Source organism: Silurus aristotelis, assembly GCF_946808225.1.
Source record: "Silurus aristotelis genome assembly, chromosome: 22".
NCBI lineage: Eukaryota > Metazoa > Chordata > Actinopteri > Siluriformes > Siluridae > Silurus > Silurus aristotelis.
In genome coordinates, this window is record NC_139595.1 from 7030746 (window position 1) to 7048089 (window position 17344).

The following is a 17344-nucleotide window of genomic DNA, read 5'->3' on the forward strand; positions in this document are numbered from 1 at the left end:
CAAACAATAATAATAACTGTGCAAGCACGAATAATAATAAACACACTCCTGTATAATTGAGTAATGTAGCTGCGGTTAAGAATCAGTCAGAATTTACACATAATTTTACCCCTGAGTTTTTCCAAGTGTTTTCTAGTTTCTCTGGAGATAAAATGGTGGGATTTGTGTTTACTTTGTTGTTTTTGCATTTAATATGCAAAAAAAGGTCTAATCTATTTCACAGTATTGCAGTGAATAGTGCGTGTCTAAAATTGTACAAATGATCATCACTCACTTCTTGTATAGCAGGATAGCGATGACAATGCAGATGATAAAGACCACTGCCAGGACTGGTCCCACCACCCAAATGAGTCCATCTCCAGCATCCAGAGGTTGGGGGTCTGAATCAGGTGCAATGACCGGGTCCGTGTAGGGGCTGGCAACGAACATCTTCTGAACACACAAATACAGCAGTTTTACATGGCAGAATGAGATCACTGCTGTATCTGGAGCATTGCTGCTTTGCAGTTCAGAGTTTTTCCCTTGAAAGTCGAGAAACTGGGCTTTATGAATGATAGTTGCGTATTGTCAAAGTCGACGGGAATAACGACAGTTACTTTAGTCATTGTTTTCTGTTTGAAAAAATGATGTCTGGTCACAATTGTGTGTTAATTTGAGTGGAACATTTTAACAACCTGGAAAAAAAAAAGCTTGTTTTTGTAGTATAAAAAAATCAAAACCAATGTCATCAATATTTACAGCGAGTTGAGTATCATAATGTTAATCATCACAACTACACACAAACCTAGCAAGTGTGATCTCATTTATAAACATGAATCAGAGAAAAAGATGGTGCAAAGGTGAATATCTTTCAGGTTTTTAAGATTAATTTCTTTATTGGCTTGTCCATATTTATAAATGCAAAATTAATTTTATTCTTGTGCTAAAATTCAGGAAAACCTGGCCATAAACTTTGCAGGCATGGTTGGAAAGCAATTTCTTAGACCGTTATCTTTAAAATAAATACAGCCTGCGTTAATAAGCATCTTTTTTTTTTTTTTTTTTTGCAGTAACCTTGGACAAACAAACGTCAAGCTTAGCTTTACCTCAAACCATTTTGCTTGACTGTCTCTTTCTAAGAAAAACTTGAAGTTTTTTTTTTTTTTTTTATAAACCCGTAGACATGACACCTGCATGAATTATGCATTTAAACATGCAAATTAGACACAAGTGGGTGGAGTCCATGCAGTTGATCAAAGGCATACAGCAATTTCATGAATTTGACTTAATAATACATACTTTAATGCTTATTCCTATGCAATTTAGGTGAATTGGGATCATTTCTTTCTATCAAAAAATTACTTTATGTGTGTCCTGCTGCTGGAGCACTGTACGGATTATTGTATGTTATAAACAACAAATAATGAAGTGTTGGAGGCAAAGAAAGATTGATGGTGGATTTCATGGAGATATGTAGAGGACACATTATCATCTAAAACAACTTGCTTGCTCAGCTGCAGCCTCTTACCCCAGTGGTGGAGTTGAGTTCAGCAAGGATAAAGAAGACGTACTCCTGGCCAGATTCCAGAGCGCGGTTATCAAAGCCACCATAGTCCAGCTGGTCCCCAAGCGTGAAGAACGCAGGCAGGCTGGAGGGAGTGAAGCGAGCGGTAATGTAGGCACGACGTAGGTCCACTTGCCTCTGCCGTGGGTCGTGCTGCTTCTGGCTAATGTCCTTCAACAGCTATAAGAGGACACTCAATTAAAAACAGTTTATAACTACGAAGAAACAAAACAAACAAGCAATAGATTTTTAGTTGAATATTATGCAAATGCTGCTGAAAGGCTTTTTTTTTCCCACAACCATTAGTGGAATTGTTGTTGCTGAAGTGCCTGTAATTTAAAGTCAATTTTATTCATACAGATACTGTAGGCCTGCAGGTGTTTAGTGTCCATTTAAACTGACTGATGTAGTAATTAAAAAAAAAAAACTAAATGTGTGTGGTGCTGAGAGTTTTCAGTTCTCCATGTGCATTTGTTTCTGTTTTTGCCATTTTTGTATTTGTTTTGTTTTCAGTATTGTCTGTCCCCCAGTCTCAGCAATTGGCTTGTTATCCTAATGTGTGCACCTGTACTGTGTTGCGCACTTGTAGTTAATTATGCCCTGTTGTCTCCAGTGCTCTTCACCTATTCTTATTAATTGTTCTTGTACATTACTTACTGACTACTGCCTGTCATCTTCATTGGTTAAAGAAATTACTTGTTTATTATTGTTCTTTGACCCAAGCTATAAATGGTGATTATGACTATTGGATTGCCTTAAACAAGAAAATTCTTACTACATCCACTTGCTACTAACCACATGTTACCATCCAGAAAACTTTCTGTCATCATCCACACATCGGTTTCTCTCTATGTCTCTCTAAATTGCACCTACTGTATGTTTGGGAAGTGCATACAAGCTAAAGTGCACACCTCTGCATTACGACAGCTCAAAGTCCCCTAGCAGCAGCTAACGCAAGCCCTACACTTAACTCTGCTGAGTGCCCTCATCATTCAGGCTCAATATACAGCTGCCCAGATGGAAGATTATTACTCACACTGAAGTCACTGTTTATAAAAGACCTACGTGTTTCAAATGAGTATGGTGCAACAGCATGGTGGTTTGGTCAACTTGTTTTGCCAACAATGACAATTTGAATCCTATTCTGAGAAACATCAGTGGACCAAATTTTTTAAGCTATGACTCTGACTCACAAAAAGTCAGAAGTGTTTACCCATCAGGAAAGCTGACGTGCTTCACCACTGACATTTGCTCAGAAGCTACAGGGTGCTGGCTTAATAAATGTTTCAAGTTTTAAAATTGAATAAGCAAATGTTTAACTAACATATTTATAAAAAAGCACCCTGAACATACATATAAAAAGGATTGATTATTCTTAGTAAAGCTAGCAATAACATAACTACTAGTAACAGTAATAACGCATACTATCAGTGACAGAACAGTTAAGGACACAACAATCTAATGCTTTTTCAACACGACTACAAACTAGTACTTTTTATAAAACTATTCTGAACCACAAGACTTCCAAAATGCAATTTTATTCCAGGTGCTCTAATGCTATACGATGTTAACTATGTTTTAGTGACAGTACTCTAAAGCAGATTTCTGTTTACTCACCAGGCAAGCTAACAGATTTGATCAGTGACATTTGCTCTGAAGCTACAGGGTGCTGGCTTAATACATTTCTTATAGAAATCCAGACTTTGCATAATAATGCATGTTCAGTACAACCTCGAAAACTCTTTACACAAAAATGCTGGTTGTTCTTTCAATATATCCACAGACAAGCATTAATAAAAATATCACATATTTGCCTTCAGTTCTTTATGACACCAGATGTCATACATTTCTTATTGCAAATTAGGTCTGGAGATTAAGAGATTAAGAGTTTGAACACTGAAGTCTGTCTTTTTTTTTTTTTCCTTTTTTCACTAACTATTTTTCCTTTGGGTATTCCTTGGATTGAATATATTAGATTGATCTCATGTTGCTGTGTACTCTGTCAGGTTTGGGCAAATTATATATCCATTATTTTGCCCAGCAAACAGAAATAAAAGCTCCAATGTGCGTCCCAGTTACATGTTTTAGTTGCAAAGACACCAACTAGCCCACTATGTGCTAGCTAATGAAATGTAATAAAGTATTTGTGAGTTAAGTGCTTTACTGTTTAACCAAAAATTATAATCAAGAAGCAAACAGTATTTGGATTTTCGACAAAAAAAAAATCTGCAACCTTTTGCACTGAACAATAGATGTCCTATGGTATACCTCTTCCAAGTCCATTTCGTCTGGGCTCTTTAGATGCCGGTTCCCTCCTCTGCCTCTCTTCAGTGGAACCACCACCACATAGATATTCCTGTGAGAACAGAGAGACAGCAGTGTGTGCCAGTTTGTCAAGCTTCTCATTAACTAGGCTTACAGCAGAGCAACGGAGTCCGCTAATGAATGTTTTCAGCACTGGACTCCCTGAGGAGCTGCTGATCGTAATGGCAGGGTCCATACCAGCAGACGCATAAGCCATTGGCGCATACAGGTGAATTTAATAGTACACTCAACACAGCAATTTATCATTGGTCAAGCCTGCGGGGGAAAACACTAAGCCGTGAAATTCTGTGGCCGTTGAAACGGAAAAGCAGTATAAGGTGTGTGTGTGTGTGTGTGTGTGTGTGTGTGTGTGTGTGTGTGTGTGTGTGTGTGTGTGTGTGTGCGTGCACTGTATGAGATGACCATTCTGTGAGGTTTGGGTTGCACATAGAAATGCTGGTGCATCATTTTTTTTTTCTTTTACCTGCAGTGTGACTAGGAGCTTCACATGACGAGCAACTGAGCATTGACAACTGACTGTGAACCAAAATTATTAACATACTGAGAAATTGGAAGAAATCATTCTGTAAATGTGAGCTAGGGTGTGTGTGGAGAGGTGGGGGGGCTAGAATGGAAGCATGTGGTTGATATATGTAAGTGGATGTGTGATTTAATATCACTGTGTGTGTGTTCGTCTTTGTGTAATGGAGATGTGTTTGTACACGTGCGGTTATGCATGATTTATCATGCAAATTACGGGAAACCAGGCTGCAGTCATTTGATTTGTGGGTCAATAAAGTGTAAATTACTATTTTCCAAATCTTTTATTACTTACTTAATTTGGAATTTGATTCTTTGATCCACTTTAATGAAATATATAGAGTTTATGCAGAGTTTATGTAATATAAAAACATTTGACAGTAACATTTTAAGCATAAGAAGATATTTGTGGGACAATATCTAGAAAATTATGAAACAGTCTAATTCAATTTTTTTTTTATCTTGACAGGTTGTAGAATATGGTCTGAGCTGTATAATTATGGGTATAATTTCCGTATAGAACGATAGTATGTATCTTAGCAGTCAGTGACCTTGAGTGTAAGAGAAGCGCTATATACTGCATGTTAAAATGAAATTCTGCCTAATGGGTGATGATGAAGTGATTAGAAGGATCTGCTTTAATATTAATATTAGCTCTGTCATCAAGGCAGTTAATGCTATGGGTGCCTTTTTATTTTCACTCTGATTAAAAGGCAAACCAGGTCTTTTGTTTCTTCTATTATTTAATCCATCAGTCTACGTTTTTTTTTTTTAAACAAAATTGCAGATTTTTTATAAAAAAAAGAATCCCTGCATGCTGAAGTACCTAGTGGTGGAAATAGGGTGGTCATCAAAATATATGTGATTAACAAAAGACTGGAAACCAAGAGATAGGTACATTTGAGTAACAGTAGCAAATTATATGTAAAAATTGCTTTCATTTTATCGTGTATCGTTATTATTGTGTATTTACATATGTTTTGAAATGCATGTGTGTAGACTGTGTGTGTGTGTGTGTGTGTGTGTGTGTGTGTGTGTGTGTGTGTGTGTGTGTGTGTATACTCTTCACTCACCTAACATTGTTCCTGTTGTCCAGCGAGGGCAGTATGATGGTGATGGTAGTCTCTGTATCACGGCTGTGGTCGATCTCAGGCCGATTGATGACCATAGGTGGTGAGGTTTTGGCATGAATGCGGTGTCTCAGGCCACCCAGGTTACCTTCAGGACTTGTGATTTTAAAATCGTAGCTGGTGTCAGGCATCAGGTTGGGGATTACGGCTTTCCTCAAGTGAGCGTCGACCTCCATCTTCTGACGGTTGTACTCCACCTGAGGAGCCATTACAATTATCTTCATTCAATTATAGAGATGTTGTAACAGTATTAATGCCCCAAAAGGCTGTATCTACATTTCTATAACCACAAATAAAGCAGTGATAATAAAATTAATCCCACACTTTGCCATGCATGGCTGAACATGCTCTACAGTATGTGTGAATCGGCTTGAAGTGGCCAGAAACTAAGGCAATAAATAGACTGAAGCTGTATAATATATTGGGGATACACAAGGAGCTAATAATACAGTATCTAATGACCCTTAAAACAGGGGCTAATTTTTAGATTGGGTTTGCAAGTGTTCTAAAAATCAGACAGGTTCCAGACTCTAGACTGTGTGTTTTCCAATCACATTGCTCATACTGAGCTACAAATCAGAGCCTGTATCAAGGAAAAAAGAAATTTCTGGTCTGTCGTATGTACAGTATACACATACTAGTAGCTGTTAAACTGTTAATCATCCACTGTGAATGCCTTTGGTTCCACACCATGCTGTGTGTTTGACATGTTGGCCGACACTCACAGTAAAGCGGTAGGGGGAGCTGCTCTCCGGAAACTCCCACGTCAACAACACACTCGTCTTGGTCGCCAGATTCACAGAGAAGTTCCTGGGTACATCTGTCAAAGCACACAAAAACAAGCATTACTAAACTTCCAATTAATAATCCAAAGGTGACACATTTGTTATAAAGACTGAGGCAATATTGAAACACAGAGATCAAGGTGGTGTGCAGGCTCCTTCCCGCTGTTCCTTTAATCAGCGAAAGGCTGGGTAGGGAATTCTGGGAAATAGAGAAGGTGTGAGCGTGACGATAACAGTTGGACGGTTATGAAGGGCCACATATGTCACCATGGCATTGCTCCAGAGAAAGCTGGCCTAGATTCCTGTGTTCCTCATGAAGAGCAGAGAGATGGACATGGACATTCATAGAGTGAGAACCTATATGCAAATGGAATGAGTGCAACCAAGTTTTGTGCCACATAACAAACTGGAGTGGAAGTTAGTGAAATCAGAACGCAAACGAATTAGAAAAGATGAATGAGTGCAAAAGCTTCCCATCACTTACCATGAGATTCTCCATTAAATATAGGGCTGTTACATCCACTTACCTCTGCAATCAACACCCACACGACTTGCTGACTTTTACCTTAATGCTTGTAAGCATATCATTCTCACGATTACTGCTCCATTCAAGTGAGGGCAACTCTTATTGTGTTGCTGGATAAAGGTTGAAGGTGGAGCAAGCCAGCGAAGGTGCTGGAGTATTCCATTTGCTTCTGCAAACTTGAATCCTTACATCGTCCACCAATCCGCTTGTGGATGGCATCCCTGCGTTCCGGGATCCCTACTGCATTGGTTCCTGGATAGTTCTTGCTTTTCCATAATCCAGAGGCATTCAATAGAAGTGCAGTAAACTTTGGGTCAGAAGGTTCCCATGGCCATGTATCAAGAGTGCCTCCTGATGGATGGGATCAAAGAAAACAAAGAATCGCATATGCAATGAAAACAAGCTCACCCCATTCCCTCCATACAACCCTACTTTCTCTGTTCCCTTAGAAAAGTTACAGGCCATACCAGTAGTTGCATGTAGTTACATTTGGAATTTCGCCCTCACTGGTGGAAAAATGATATTGCAAATGCTACATTTCGTGATGTGAGTTGTGCTAGGTCCTCCAGTGTGCAGATCAACCAGTGAGAAGAGTGTGAAGAACATTACATGAAAAGCAATCAGTGGGAAAAAAAATGCAATTCGCACACACAATTGCTTTTCATTCGAGACTTGCGGCCGCACTGCAACGCAAACGTGCAACACTGAAAAGCATAACCTTCAGTGCATTGCTCTTGTGTTGCATGATCTCTTCAGTGAAAAACATTCAGCAGGGGATTGCTTTTTAAGCGTAACGATGCAAATGTAAGGTGAACGTGATCGAAGTTTAAAAGCAATCCACACCATCTGCCTTGCATTTCACTGTGTGGTTTAACGACTGACGAGCAAACAGCGATAAAACAAAGAAAAAATTGAAAAAAATTTGAAAAAAAAAAAAAATGAGGAAAGCAATACACAAAAAGCATTAGTTTCTCAAGATTGCAGTGGATCCAAACCTGGGCATGAGGCGTAAATACACTCCGGACGCAAATCTACCACAGGGTACCATGCACATCACACATTATTCACACATTTGTCCTTTTCTTCAGTAATAGAAACAGAGATTTTACATACTATAGCCGTAAGGAAAATTGGTAGAGCTATTATTAAATACAAATAAACGAAATATTAAGAGACACTGTATAGCAATATAAAATATATATATATATATATATATATATATATATATATATATATATATATATATATATATATATATATATATATATATATATATATATATATATGTCTAGAAATAACCCCAATTAACCTGTGGCTCTTACAATCCAAGTATAAACAAAAAAAAGGAGTAACGGAACCTCCATCTGCACAAACCCTGAAGAGGATTATAGACGTGTGCAACAGAGGAAGTAATACTGACAGTCTAGGAGTCCTTCCAAAATAATCAAAAGCCAATTTTCTTGTGTGTGCTTGCTTTAGTGCCTCTGGATGAGATTTCAGCAGCTGTTCAGGTTGTGTACTCTATTTCATATTTGGTTCTGCTGCTTTCTGAGCTGGAGAAACTCTGAGTACCTTTTACAAGGGTTGCATTCCTGTTGCTTGCCATGCATACAAAATGTGTGACACGTATACACCATGTGAATCTTGCACATTCTCAGTGACAGTAATTCTCTCACTCTCACACATCGAGATGTATAGGACTGTGGGTGATACTTATATGTTCCTGCAGGCTGGAGAGTCTATACGTGCTATATTACTACATAGGTGGTGGGATGCTCCAGGCTTCCTAAAAATATTTCTGATAACAAACAAATAACATGTATCTACATGCCTGGTGTCTGTGCTTCAGCTCACCGAACACAGCACTACTTTAGTGAAATCAATATTGTCCTAAATCTTAGTTTACCAAATGTTTGGTTTGACAGATATATGTCTGATTTATTGTTTTTTCGTCATACAGATGTAATACATTGAAACTACCTGATTCTGTATCCATATTTTTATATATGCCAGTATAACCTAAGAAATGCTGGGACAATCTAGAAAAAAAACTGAGGTAGAAATGTTATCACTGTCACATGGTATGTAAATTCTAGCTTTGAAAGTTTAGTATAGCAGTCTCCCAAGACATGTATGGAGGACATTTCTTCAATGTTCCATTTCCATTGTTATTTTTTATGAGTTTTTTTGTACCTGCTCTGATTCCATTTGCCCAAAACAAACTAGTAGTCTTATTAATCCACTATGACTCCGAACAGACAGTTACGAAGGATGTCCTAACTGCTTCATGCATAAGCACTATATTTCATAAGCATGAAAGTAAAACGCTCCAGCTCACGCAGCATTTTGTTGCATCCGACAAAACTCCCCCCAAAAAATAACTAAAAAATGAACCAAGCTAAACCAGAAAAATATTAATTTGCCTCCTATTCAAATTTGTACTTTATATCCAATTACAAAGCCATCTGGTCTAAACGTGTCCATTCTTTAGGAATAAAGTATGTGTATTCAGATCTCGATTTTTGGTTCATTGCCATGTTTTCAAGTACTACATTTTGAGTTTGTCTCCTCTAATCTACAGCAATTTGCCTTCGTATGTATGTCATGTACAAATTTTATGTGACTTTTATTTTAAAGGGCAATTTTAATAAAAAAACAGTTAAGTTTTTGTTTCCCTGCCCCCTATACACAGCTGATCCCATCTCCTCTGCTGTAAATCTCGTAAATTGCCTTTTAGAAAAAAACAATGCAGAGCTGAGAAGCACTGTTCTGATTTCAAGGCTGGAAAACTGTCAATAAGAGCCTGACAAAGAAACTATCTGAATAATTGAATTAAATACTGTAAATCGTAGTCATTATAAGGCATACATTTAAGATAATCCACCAGGATTTCATTAACACTGTGGAAAACATATATAAATGTTTTTTATGTTTTTTTTTTAATGATGTTATTTTATCTTCTTTCACTTGAGGTGCAGATTTGTGTCAGCTGGCAATCAGTAAAAGACTGGAGTAATGGTGTGCAGTGTAAAATACAGACACTTGTGCAGAAGGAGAACTTTGCTCTAATGAGCTTCACGTCGATGCTCTGAAGAGTGTCCGCTCAGGTTGATCTGTCTCAGCATTTAGACAGTATATTCACAACCAAGTGTTGGGCAGTGAAGCCTTTGTGAGGAGGTTTCATAACCAGGTTTATGTAATATATATATATATATATATATATATATATATATATATATATATATATATATATATATATATATATATATATATATTAGAGCTGTCAATCGATTAAAATAGTTTATCAGAATTAATCGCATGATTAAGTTTTTAATACTTTAATCAACATGGTCATGTACAAATATGAGTGCTTTATGTAAATGTTTGTTTATTATTAGTTCTTCAGAGCATAAAGAACAGCTTGTGTGTGGCTTGCTTGGGAGAGGAACACGCTAAGTCAGACCTTGAGAAAGCCAACTGCGACCACTGTGCTCATATGTCTCTGGACTCGTTATGCTTGCGTTGGGCACTCTTTAAAGAGGGTGCCCTTACTCCTTGTGGTTCTGGCCCCACTCTTGCCGAGGCAGAGTGGTGTGGCAGTTCTTGGGGGTCGCATATGGACCTTGCAGAGGGTTTCGAGACAAGCTTGTCCCTATCTCCGACCTCACCTGCTCGGTCTAGCTCTCGTTCACAGCCCTGAGATCAACCCAGCACCTTCTATCGAAGGCACAAAAACAGAGCATTGTGTCACGCACACTCCCTGTCAGGGATCCTGCGTAGCGCTCTGGGTCAAAGCCCCGGGAAGTGACAGACCTGAGGACTGTCATTTTCAATAAGAGGGCTTCTGAGATAGGACATTCTGGGGATCTGACTGTGAAAGGGCACACTACACCGCATTACTCTGTGCCGTCCTTTCCTGGCTCCCTCAGGGACCTGGTACATGAACCCTGCCACGAAATGTGTTTCGGTCTATTAGTGGTCCAGGAGAACTCGCCGCCTATTTGGAGGCTCCTAGGGCCGCATCAGGGCGCTACTCCAGCTCAAGGCACACTAGAGGTCAGTCTCGAGAGACTGATACCCTTAAGAGACTACCTGTCAGCCTGGAAACCTTTGCCAGACCAGTCTCAATGGGAGTGAGCCTATTTGATTAAATTCGGGTCTCGTCTGCCCCGCTTCGATGGGGTCCTTCCCACTCTTGTGGGAACCAAGCAGCCTCTGTTAATAGAACAGGAAGTAAGCACTCTCCTGAGGATGCCGCAAATGAGGAAGGAGGCCACCGAGGTGGTCCCTCTATCAGAACGAGAGTCCAGGTTCTACAGCCGGTACTTCATAGTTCCCAAAAATGACGGTGGGTTGCGTCTTATTGCGTCAGCTGAACCACTCACTCATGAGACTCAGGTTCAGGATGTTGACCCTCAAGCAGGTCGCGTCCCAGATCAGGTCAGATCTGAGGGCTGGTTTGTCACGGTAGATCTAAAGGATGCATACTCCCATGTATCCATCCTTCCTTCTCACAGGAAGTTCCTGAAGTTCGCTTTTGGGGCCAAAGCTTACCAGTTTCGTGTGATTCTATTTGACCTTGCCCTCTCACCCCACACCTTCACAAAGTGTGTTGATGCGTCTCTGGTCTCCCTGAGATGGGAGTTTGCTCTTGTAATTCCCTCCATTCTTCTTGTTCCACTAGATTTTGGAGTGTGCTTATCTCACACTGGAAATATGACACAAAACTAAAGTTTAATTAAAGTACATTTATTCTAAACATTTTGTTTTGCCAAAGCTCATCTGAGCATTACTTGGATAAGACCAGGTTGTTTGTCTACTAATGAATAAATGGATGAAGCATGTCCCATTTACATTTTCACTTTTTCTAAGTTCACCTCAGTGTTAAGCAGTGACCCATGACTTCACTTGGTTAAAAATATGATGTTGCCAACTCCCCTGTTTTATACATATACACAAATAAGATGAAAGAAATACTCTAGTGAAAAGAGACCAAAGTGTACTGCAAAAATCCAAAAACTCCAGCAAATGCAGATATCTACTATTACTGCAGTAATTAAGAAGCTTGAAACCAGAGCTGTAACGAATCTGCCTCAAAGAGGATGCAAGTGAACAGTATTTTACCCTGACGCACAGAAAAGTAGGATGTTCAAAAAAGCAAAAAATCATCAATATTGGCAGAAGACGGTGGAGATTTTAGTCACCACATTTTCAAATCTATAATTACAGAACACTTTCATGTGAACTAATGGAACAAGAAAGCCTTTTCTTTCACCTCACCACAAGTATCAAACCTTGAGTTTGCAACACACTTCTGAACTCTTTATTGAATTTGTGTTCTTTGGTCAGTTGGGATTAATATAATATTAAATATTAATATTAAACAATTATGTGTGGTGCCTTGGACCTCTTAATATCTTAGAGCATGTGAAGAAATGTTCAGAGGTATGTTCGCCCTTATTAAGCATTATATGAACCTTGCATAGAAGGTTGATTATATTTTTGTTTATTTTCTTACAACAAATGCACCTAAATAAAATGTTAAATTTCACACTTCAGTAAGAGCTTCAGCTAATTAACAGTAGATATTTTGTTTCCAAACCTTCTTTCACCCATCTTTACCAAGGGCACCAATAATTCTGGAGCAGAGTCCTGAATTGCAGTTCCGCCTCCCCTTATGTGCCTGCCACAACCACATATTCTGCTGCATCATCCGTTTTTCACTAAAACAGTGCCGACAGGAAGAGAAGAAAAAAATACACAGGGTGAAGGAGAAAGAAAAAAACAGAGAGCATGTGATAGAGAGAGAGAGAGAGAGAGAGAGAGAGAGAGAGAGAGAGAGAGAGAGAGAGAGAGAGAGAGAGAGAGAGAGAGAGAGAGAGAATGTGAAAATTATGAGTCAGGAACAGGGGGAGCGTAGGAGTGAAGGGAAAATCGAGTGCAGGAAGGGAGTTAGTGAACGAGCAAGCGATTTTGTGAAAAGGAAGAATGAACAGCCTGCTGGAAGAGCAAGAACAGTTGAGGGCTAACAAGAAGGGAGAGAAAGTGACAGAAAGAAAGAGCGATTAATTCGTACTTTTACCTAAACGTGTATTTCACTTGAATCTCAATTTATGTAAGAGTGGATTTGGGCTTTGAGAGCATCTCTGGCTTTAGTGCATTCAATTGTGAGCATCTAAAGCCTTAATGAACAAAGCATCGGCACATTAGGCAAAAAATATGACGCAAATGTTTTCTATAAATTCAACTTATAGACATGCTTTTATCCAAAATGACTCAGAGTGAATACAACTGACCGGTTTATGGTCAAGAGTTTGGCTACAGGACCCAACTATATTGATGTTTGACATGAATGTTAACTGAAGCTCTTGAGCTGTATGTGCATGAGTTTTTGCATTGTGCTGCTGATTGATGACTAGTAAGTCATGTATGAAAAGTATGGAAAAGGAAATAAGCATTACAGAATATTAGAAAACTGACTGGAATTTCCTGTAATATTTTGTCTATTAGACATAACACAAAGCTTGATAAATGGGACCTATTGAATGAAAATGTTAAAATCTTGTTTTGTTTAATATTTAGCCATGTCAAAGGATAAATCTATAAAACACCATTCTTCACTGCTCATGTAAAATCTGCTCTCAGATTTGACTCATACTCACACATACATTTTTTTTTTTTTTTATGTGGTCTGATACTAAAGGATTTTGGTTAAAATATAGTACTTAATCTTTCAAACATTTGCCTAACATGCAGGTTTAGTCCAAACAAAATGACTAAACACATTACTAACACACTGAAAAATAAGTGCTATTTCTGTGTTTAGGTGGTTTTTACAGCATTCACAAACTATCAGTTTACCTCATATGACCAGAAAGAAAATATTATGTTTTCATTAAAGCCAAGAGAACAGTTGCAGTTGAAAAAAAGTTGCATTTAATGACCTGTGGTGCAACTGAACTCTGCATCAAAGTCTAACTCACTAACAAAACAGTCAAAGCTGTGAAGAGAACCATTTGGACTATTTTATATCTAAAGCTGAGCAAGCAAAGAACAAAAACCATCATTACATTCAAAGTCCTTACAATGTTCAATTAGTTTAGTCTTTACAATCTGCTGAAATGGACACTGTGTTCAGGTTTTGACCATGAAAGGCTGAAAGGTGGGACTAAAATAACAATGTTTTAAAACATAATAGTTAATATGTAATATTGATAATAAAATGGGAGCAAATTCTATCAGCTATTTAATTATTTAATGAATTTATTGATGTGTTTATTTCCAAAGCAGACAAATCCAATACAGGAATTAAACCCATGTTCAAAACCAATTGGAGAGCCATGCATGTCACACCTAAGTTTTCAGTGGTGTCCTATCTGAATCGATCCACCTCTTAATACCATCATCATGATGCCAGGGCTATAAAAAGCATCAATATTATTCAGAAATGCAGTATACCCGAGCGCTGCATCACAGACAGGCGTCTCACACAGTGAGAATGAATGTCATTGCTAAAGCAAGAAACCCAATAAACACAATGCAACAAATCTCCTTTCACAGCAGCCACAGCTGCGTCACCCGCATACATCATCTCTAGCAGATGCATCAATATTAACCTCATAAAATGACCCTAGGTTTTCCATGCATTTAAATGAAAAGAATAGACTATTGAGAATAATTTAATAATTCATGAAATAAAATATATTAAAATGTAAGTCAGTGATTCGGGGCGTTGCTGGCCCTGATGGCTCGGTATGTCAAAAAGCAGAACAAGGTCAAAAGATCTACAAAACAGAACTGAGGTAGACTACTATCTGTAACTTGGCAACAAAAAAAAATGGGTCAATAGAGAGAAAAAGCCAATTAGTGAAAACAGGAACTGAGTAAATGCTTCCAAATATGACAACGAATCAGAGTCTCTTTTTGAAGCATGTGTGTGTGTGTGTGTGTGTGTGTGTGTGTGTGTGTGTGTGTGTGTGTGTGTGTGTGTGTGTGTGTGTGTGTGTGTGTGTGTGTGTGTGAGTATGTTTGTTTGTGTGTAATTGAGCACACCTCTGCATCATCAGTAGCTTGGTGAATAAGAGCACTGCAGTGTCCAGGAAGTGCAGTCCATGGCAGCCATGTTTGATGATCGCAGTGCTGGAAAATGGAGTTGCCAGTTTGCTGTACCCTTTCAATCTACAGTATGGGTTGGTGTTGGCTTGCTTTCTGAATTTACATGCCAATGTAAATGGTAATTCTACTGTTTTTTCTAAATTGTCTTTCAAAATTTTCCCTGATCAAGTAAACAATCATGACGAAGCGTTTTTTGAGAAATACTTCAAAGCCCTTATAAAAATCACCAAAGGATAAACTTATGTCTCTTAAATACTGGTAAATGTAATACAGATGCACTATATAAAGGATATTTCTATGCAAAAATGCAGCAATCCATACAAATGATAAGGTTCTTTTTAAAATAAATGAGGACACACATTTTTACCTTGGCAAACGAGGCCCACTGTGCCTAAAAACAAAACAAAAAAAAAAGCATAGTGAGACGACTTCACCTGGTCATCTTCCAGCATCACAACTCTAATGCACACCAGCCTGTCAGACTTCCTGTTCTCTTACATCTGGTAACCATAGATCTGCCCTTTCGGTTGCCTTGGCAACGCCAAATCGCCATGCCGCCCTAATGGTGGTGGAGATAAGAATCTGTACCTCCACCTGTGAGGACGATGCCACACAAAAACACACATAAAACACACATGCACCTACCTGAGCTCAGTCACATTGGGGTCACAAAATAGCAAGTGATTTTCGACACCATACAGACACACTCAGCAGCACTGTGGTGAAAATCAACCCCAAGAGGAAGTGCACTACTTTAAAGTCTTGTATTACGGGGGTTTTCACCTCTTCACACACACACCAGCTGCAGTGATTTTATCTGGCTTTTTTTTTCTCACACACTTAATCACTTCGACTACAAGAAGACTGCCGAGACGATCACAAAAACAGTCTGGGCAATGGGGTTTTCAGAAAAACTGCCACAGCACCACTAGTGGTTGTAAGCAGATACACAAAATGGAACAAAGACATGAAGCTGAGGTTGGGTTCTTTCCACCTCAGAAGTGGATCAGTGGCTGTTGTGTCAGGTGATTACACCGACTCAAAGACCCCTAGATTGGATCTGCCTTTGGGCTGATATTATGCTGAGTCATTGATGTGAATGGCACAGAATTAATGTGATAAACAGGTTCAGGCAGACAACAAAAGCAATAGAATGCAAAGTCATTACACTATTAAACAAACAGAAACAAAAATTTGAATAATCACTAAAAATTATACTTCACATTGAACTGTATTGTCTATCAGGAGTGAAGCACTATGTGTGTTTGTGTGATTAGATGTCTGGAGCGTGAGAGTGAAGTCATGCAACAGATCAAGTGATAAATCTTATAGTTGGTTATGTGGTGAAGCATTCTTGTGTTCAGAGACAGAGATGCATTCAAGATCTAGAAAAAAAAAAAAAAAAAAAAAAAACGTTTAACAAATTTAATACTAGCTTTTCGATTGTATTCGTTTGAACTCACAATAATCATTCCTTAAGTGACTTTCCGGTTTATGCGATCACATTTTAAGTGTTAAGTTAATTTATTCGCACTGGCACCAATCTGTATTTTAATCAAGAAACACACTGAATGGCATGTTTAGTAAGGCAAACATGCAAAACAGACAAGACGTGCTACTTAGAAACACGCAAACCCCTGGAGGTCTTTTTAGTAAATCATCTTGAACAGTTTTGAAGCGTTATCAAGCTTGCCAATTTTATTTTTTTTTTACACATAAATTCCTAAAGAGTGTAAATAATCATTTAAATATTTTTATTCACAACTTATATTTCTGACAAATTCTATACCAGATTACAATGCGCACTAATGAACGTCAATAATGTTTGTTCTTACTGATAATTAGACCAATCAGAGCACATAAATAATTAATATAGGACTTAAGTCAGGGATATTAATATTTATATCTGATATTACCCATATTACTAAATGATAACAGGTGACACTATGTTACGGAAGTAAACATTTGCTGTGTTAGTAGTAAAAATATTATATTTAAGATTTTTGGGAGGAAAAAACCCAATGTTGAACAGAAAAAAACTATTAATAAAAAACATTAAAAATGTTATAATATGGTCTTTCTTTCTGAAATATTATTCTTTAGTTGTAAATAATGATCCTAATGCATTGGATTAAATGATGCACAAATGTCCTTAAAGCTAGGTGTAATAAAATGGAAGTCATATATTGTCTCTCCTACATTTGCTTCAGGGAAAAAACGAAACAAAACAACCCTGCAGTCAAAGGCACTAACAGCATTACGTCACTTTCACATGTCTATTTGCACACTCTTCTTTTTTACAATGTGCCCTCCCCCATACACACACACACACACACACACACACACACACACACACACACAAACACACACACCTCCCCCCATCACCTACACACTCATGCAC

General features: G+C 38.2%; 1 protein-coding gene across 13 annotated transcripts in view; it reads right to left on the reverse strand.

Moving 5' to 3' along the window:
• ptprsb (protein tyrosine phosphatase receptor type Sb) overlaps nt 1-17344 on the reverse strand; it is a 139825-nt gene that overhangs the window by 25741 nt on the left and 96740 nt on the right. For all 13 annotated transcript variants that reach the window (XM_083525484.1, XM_083525490.1, XM_083525482.1 and 10 more), the window contains 5 exons: nt 6243-6337; nt 5461-5714; nt 3812-3899; nt 1508-1723; nt 275-432 (listed from right to left, as the gene is read on the reverse strand). In XM_083525484.1, the coding sequence (XP_083381610.1) occupies nt 275-432; nt 1508-1723; nt 3812-3899; nt 5461-5714; nt 6243-6337 (811 nt within the window). The remainder of the gene's footprint in view (nt 1-274; nt 433-1507; nt 1724-3811; nt 3900-5460; nt 5715-6242; nt 6338-17344) is intronic.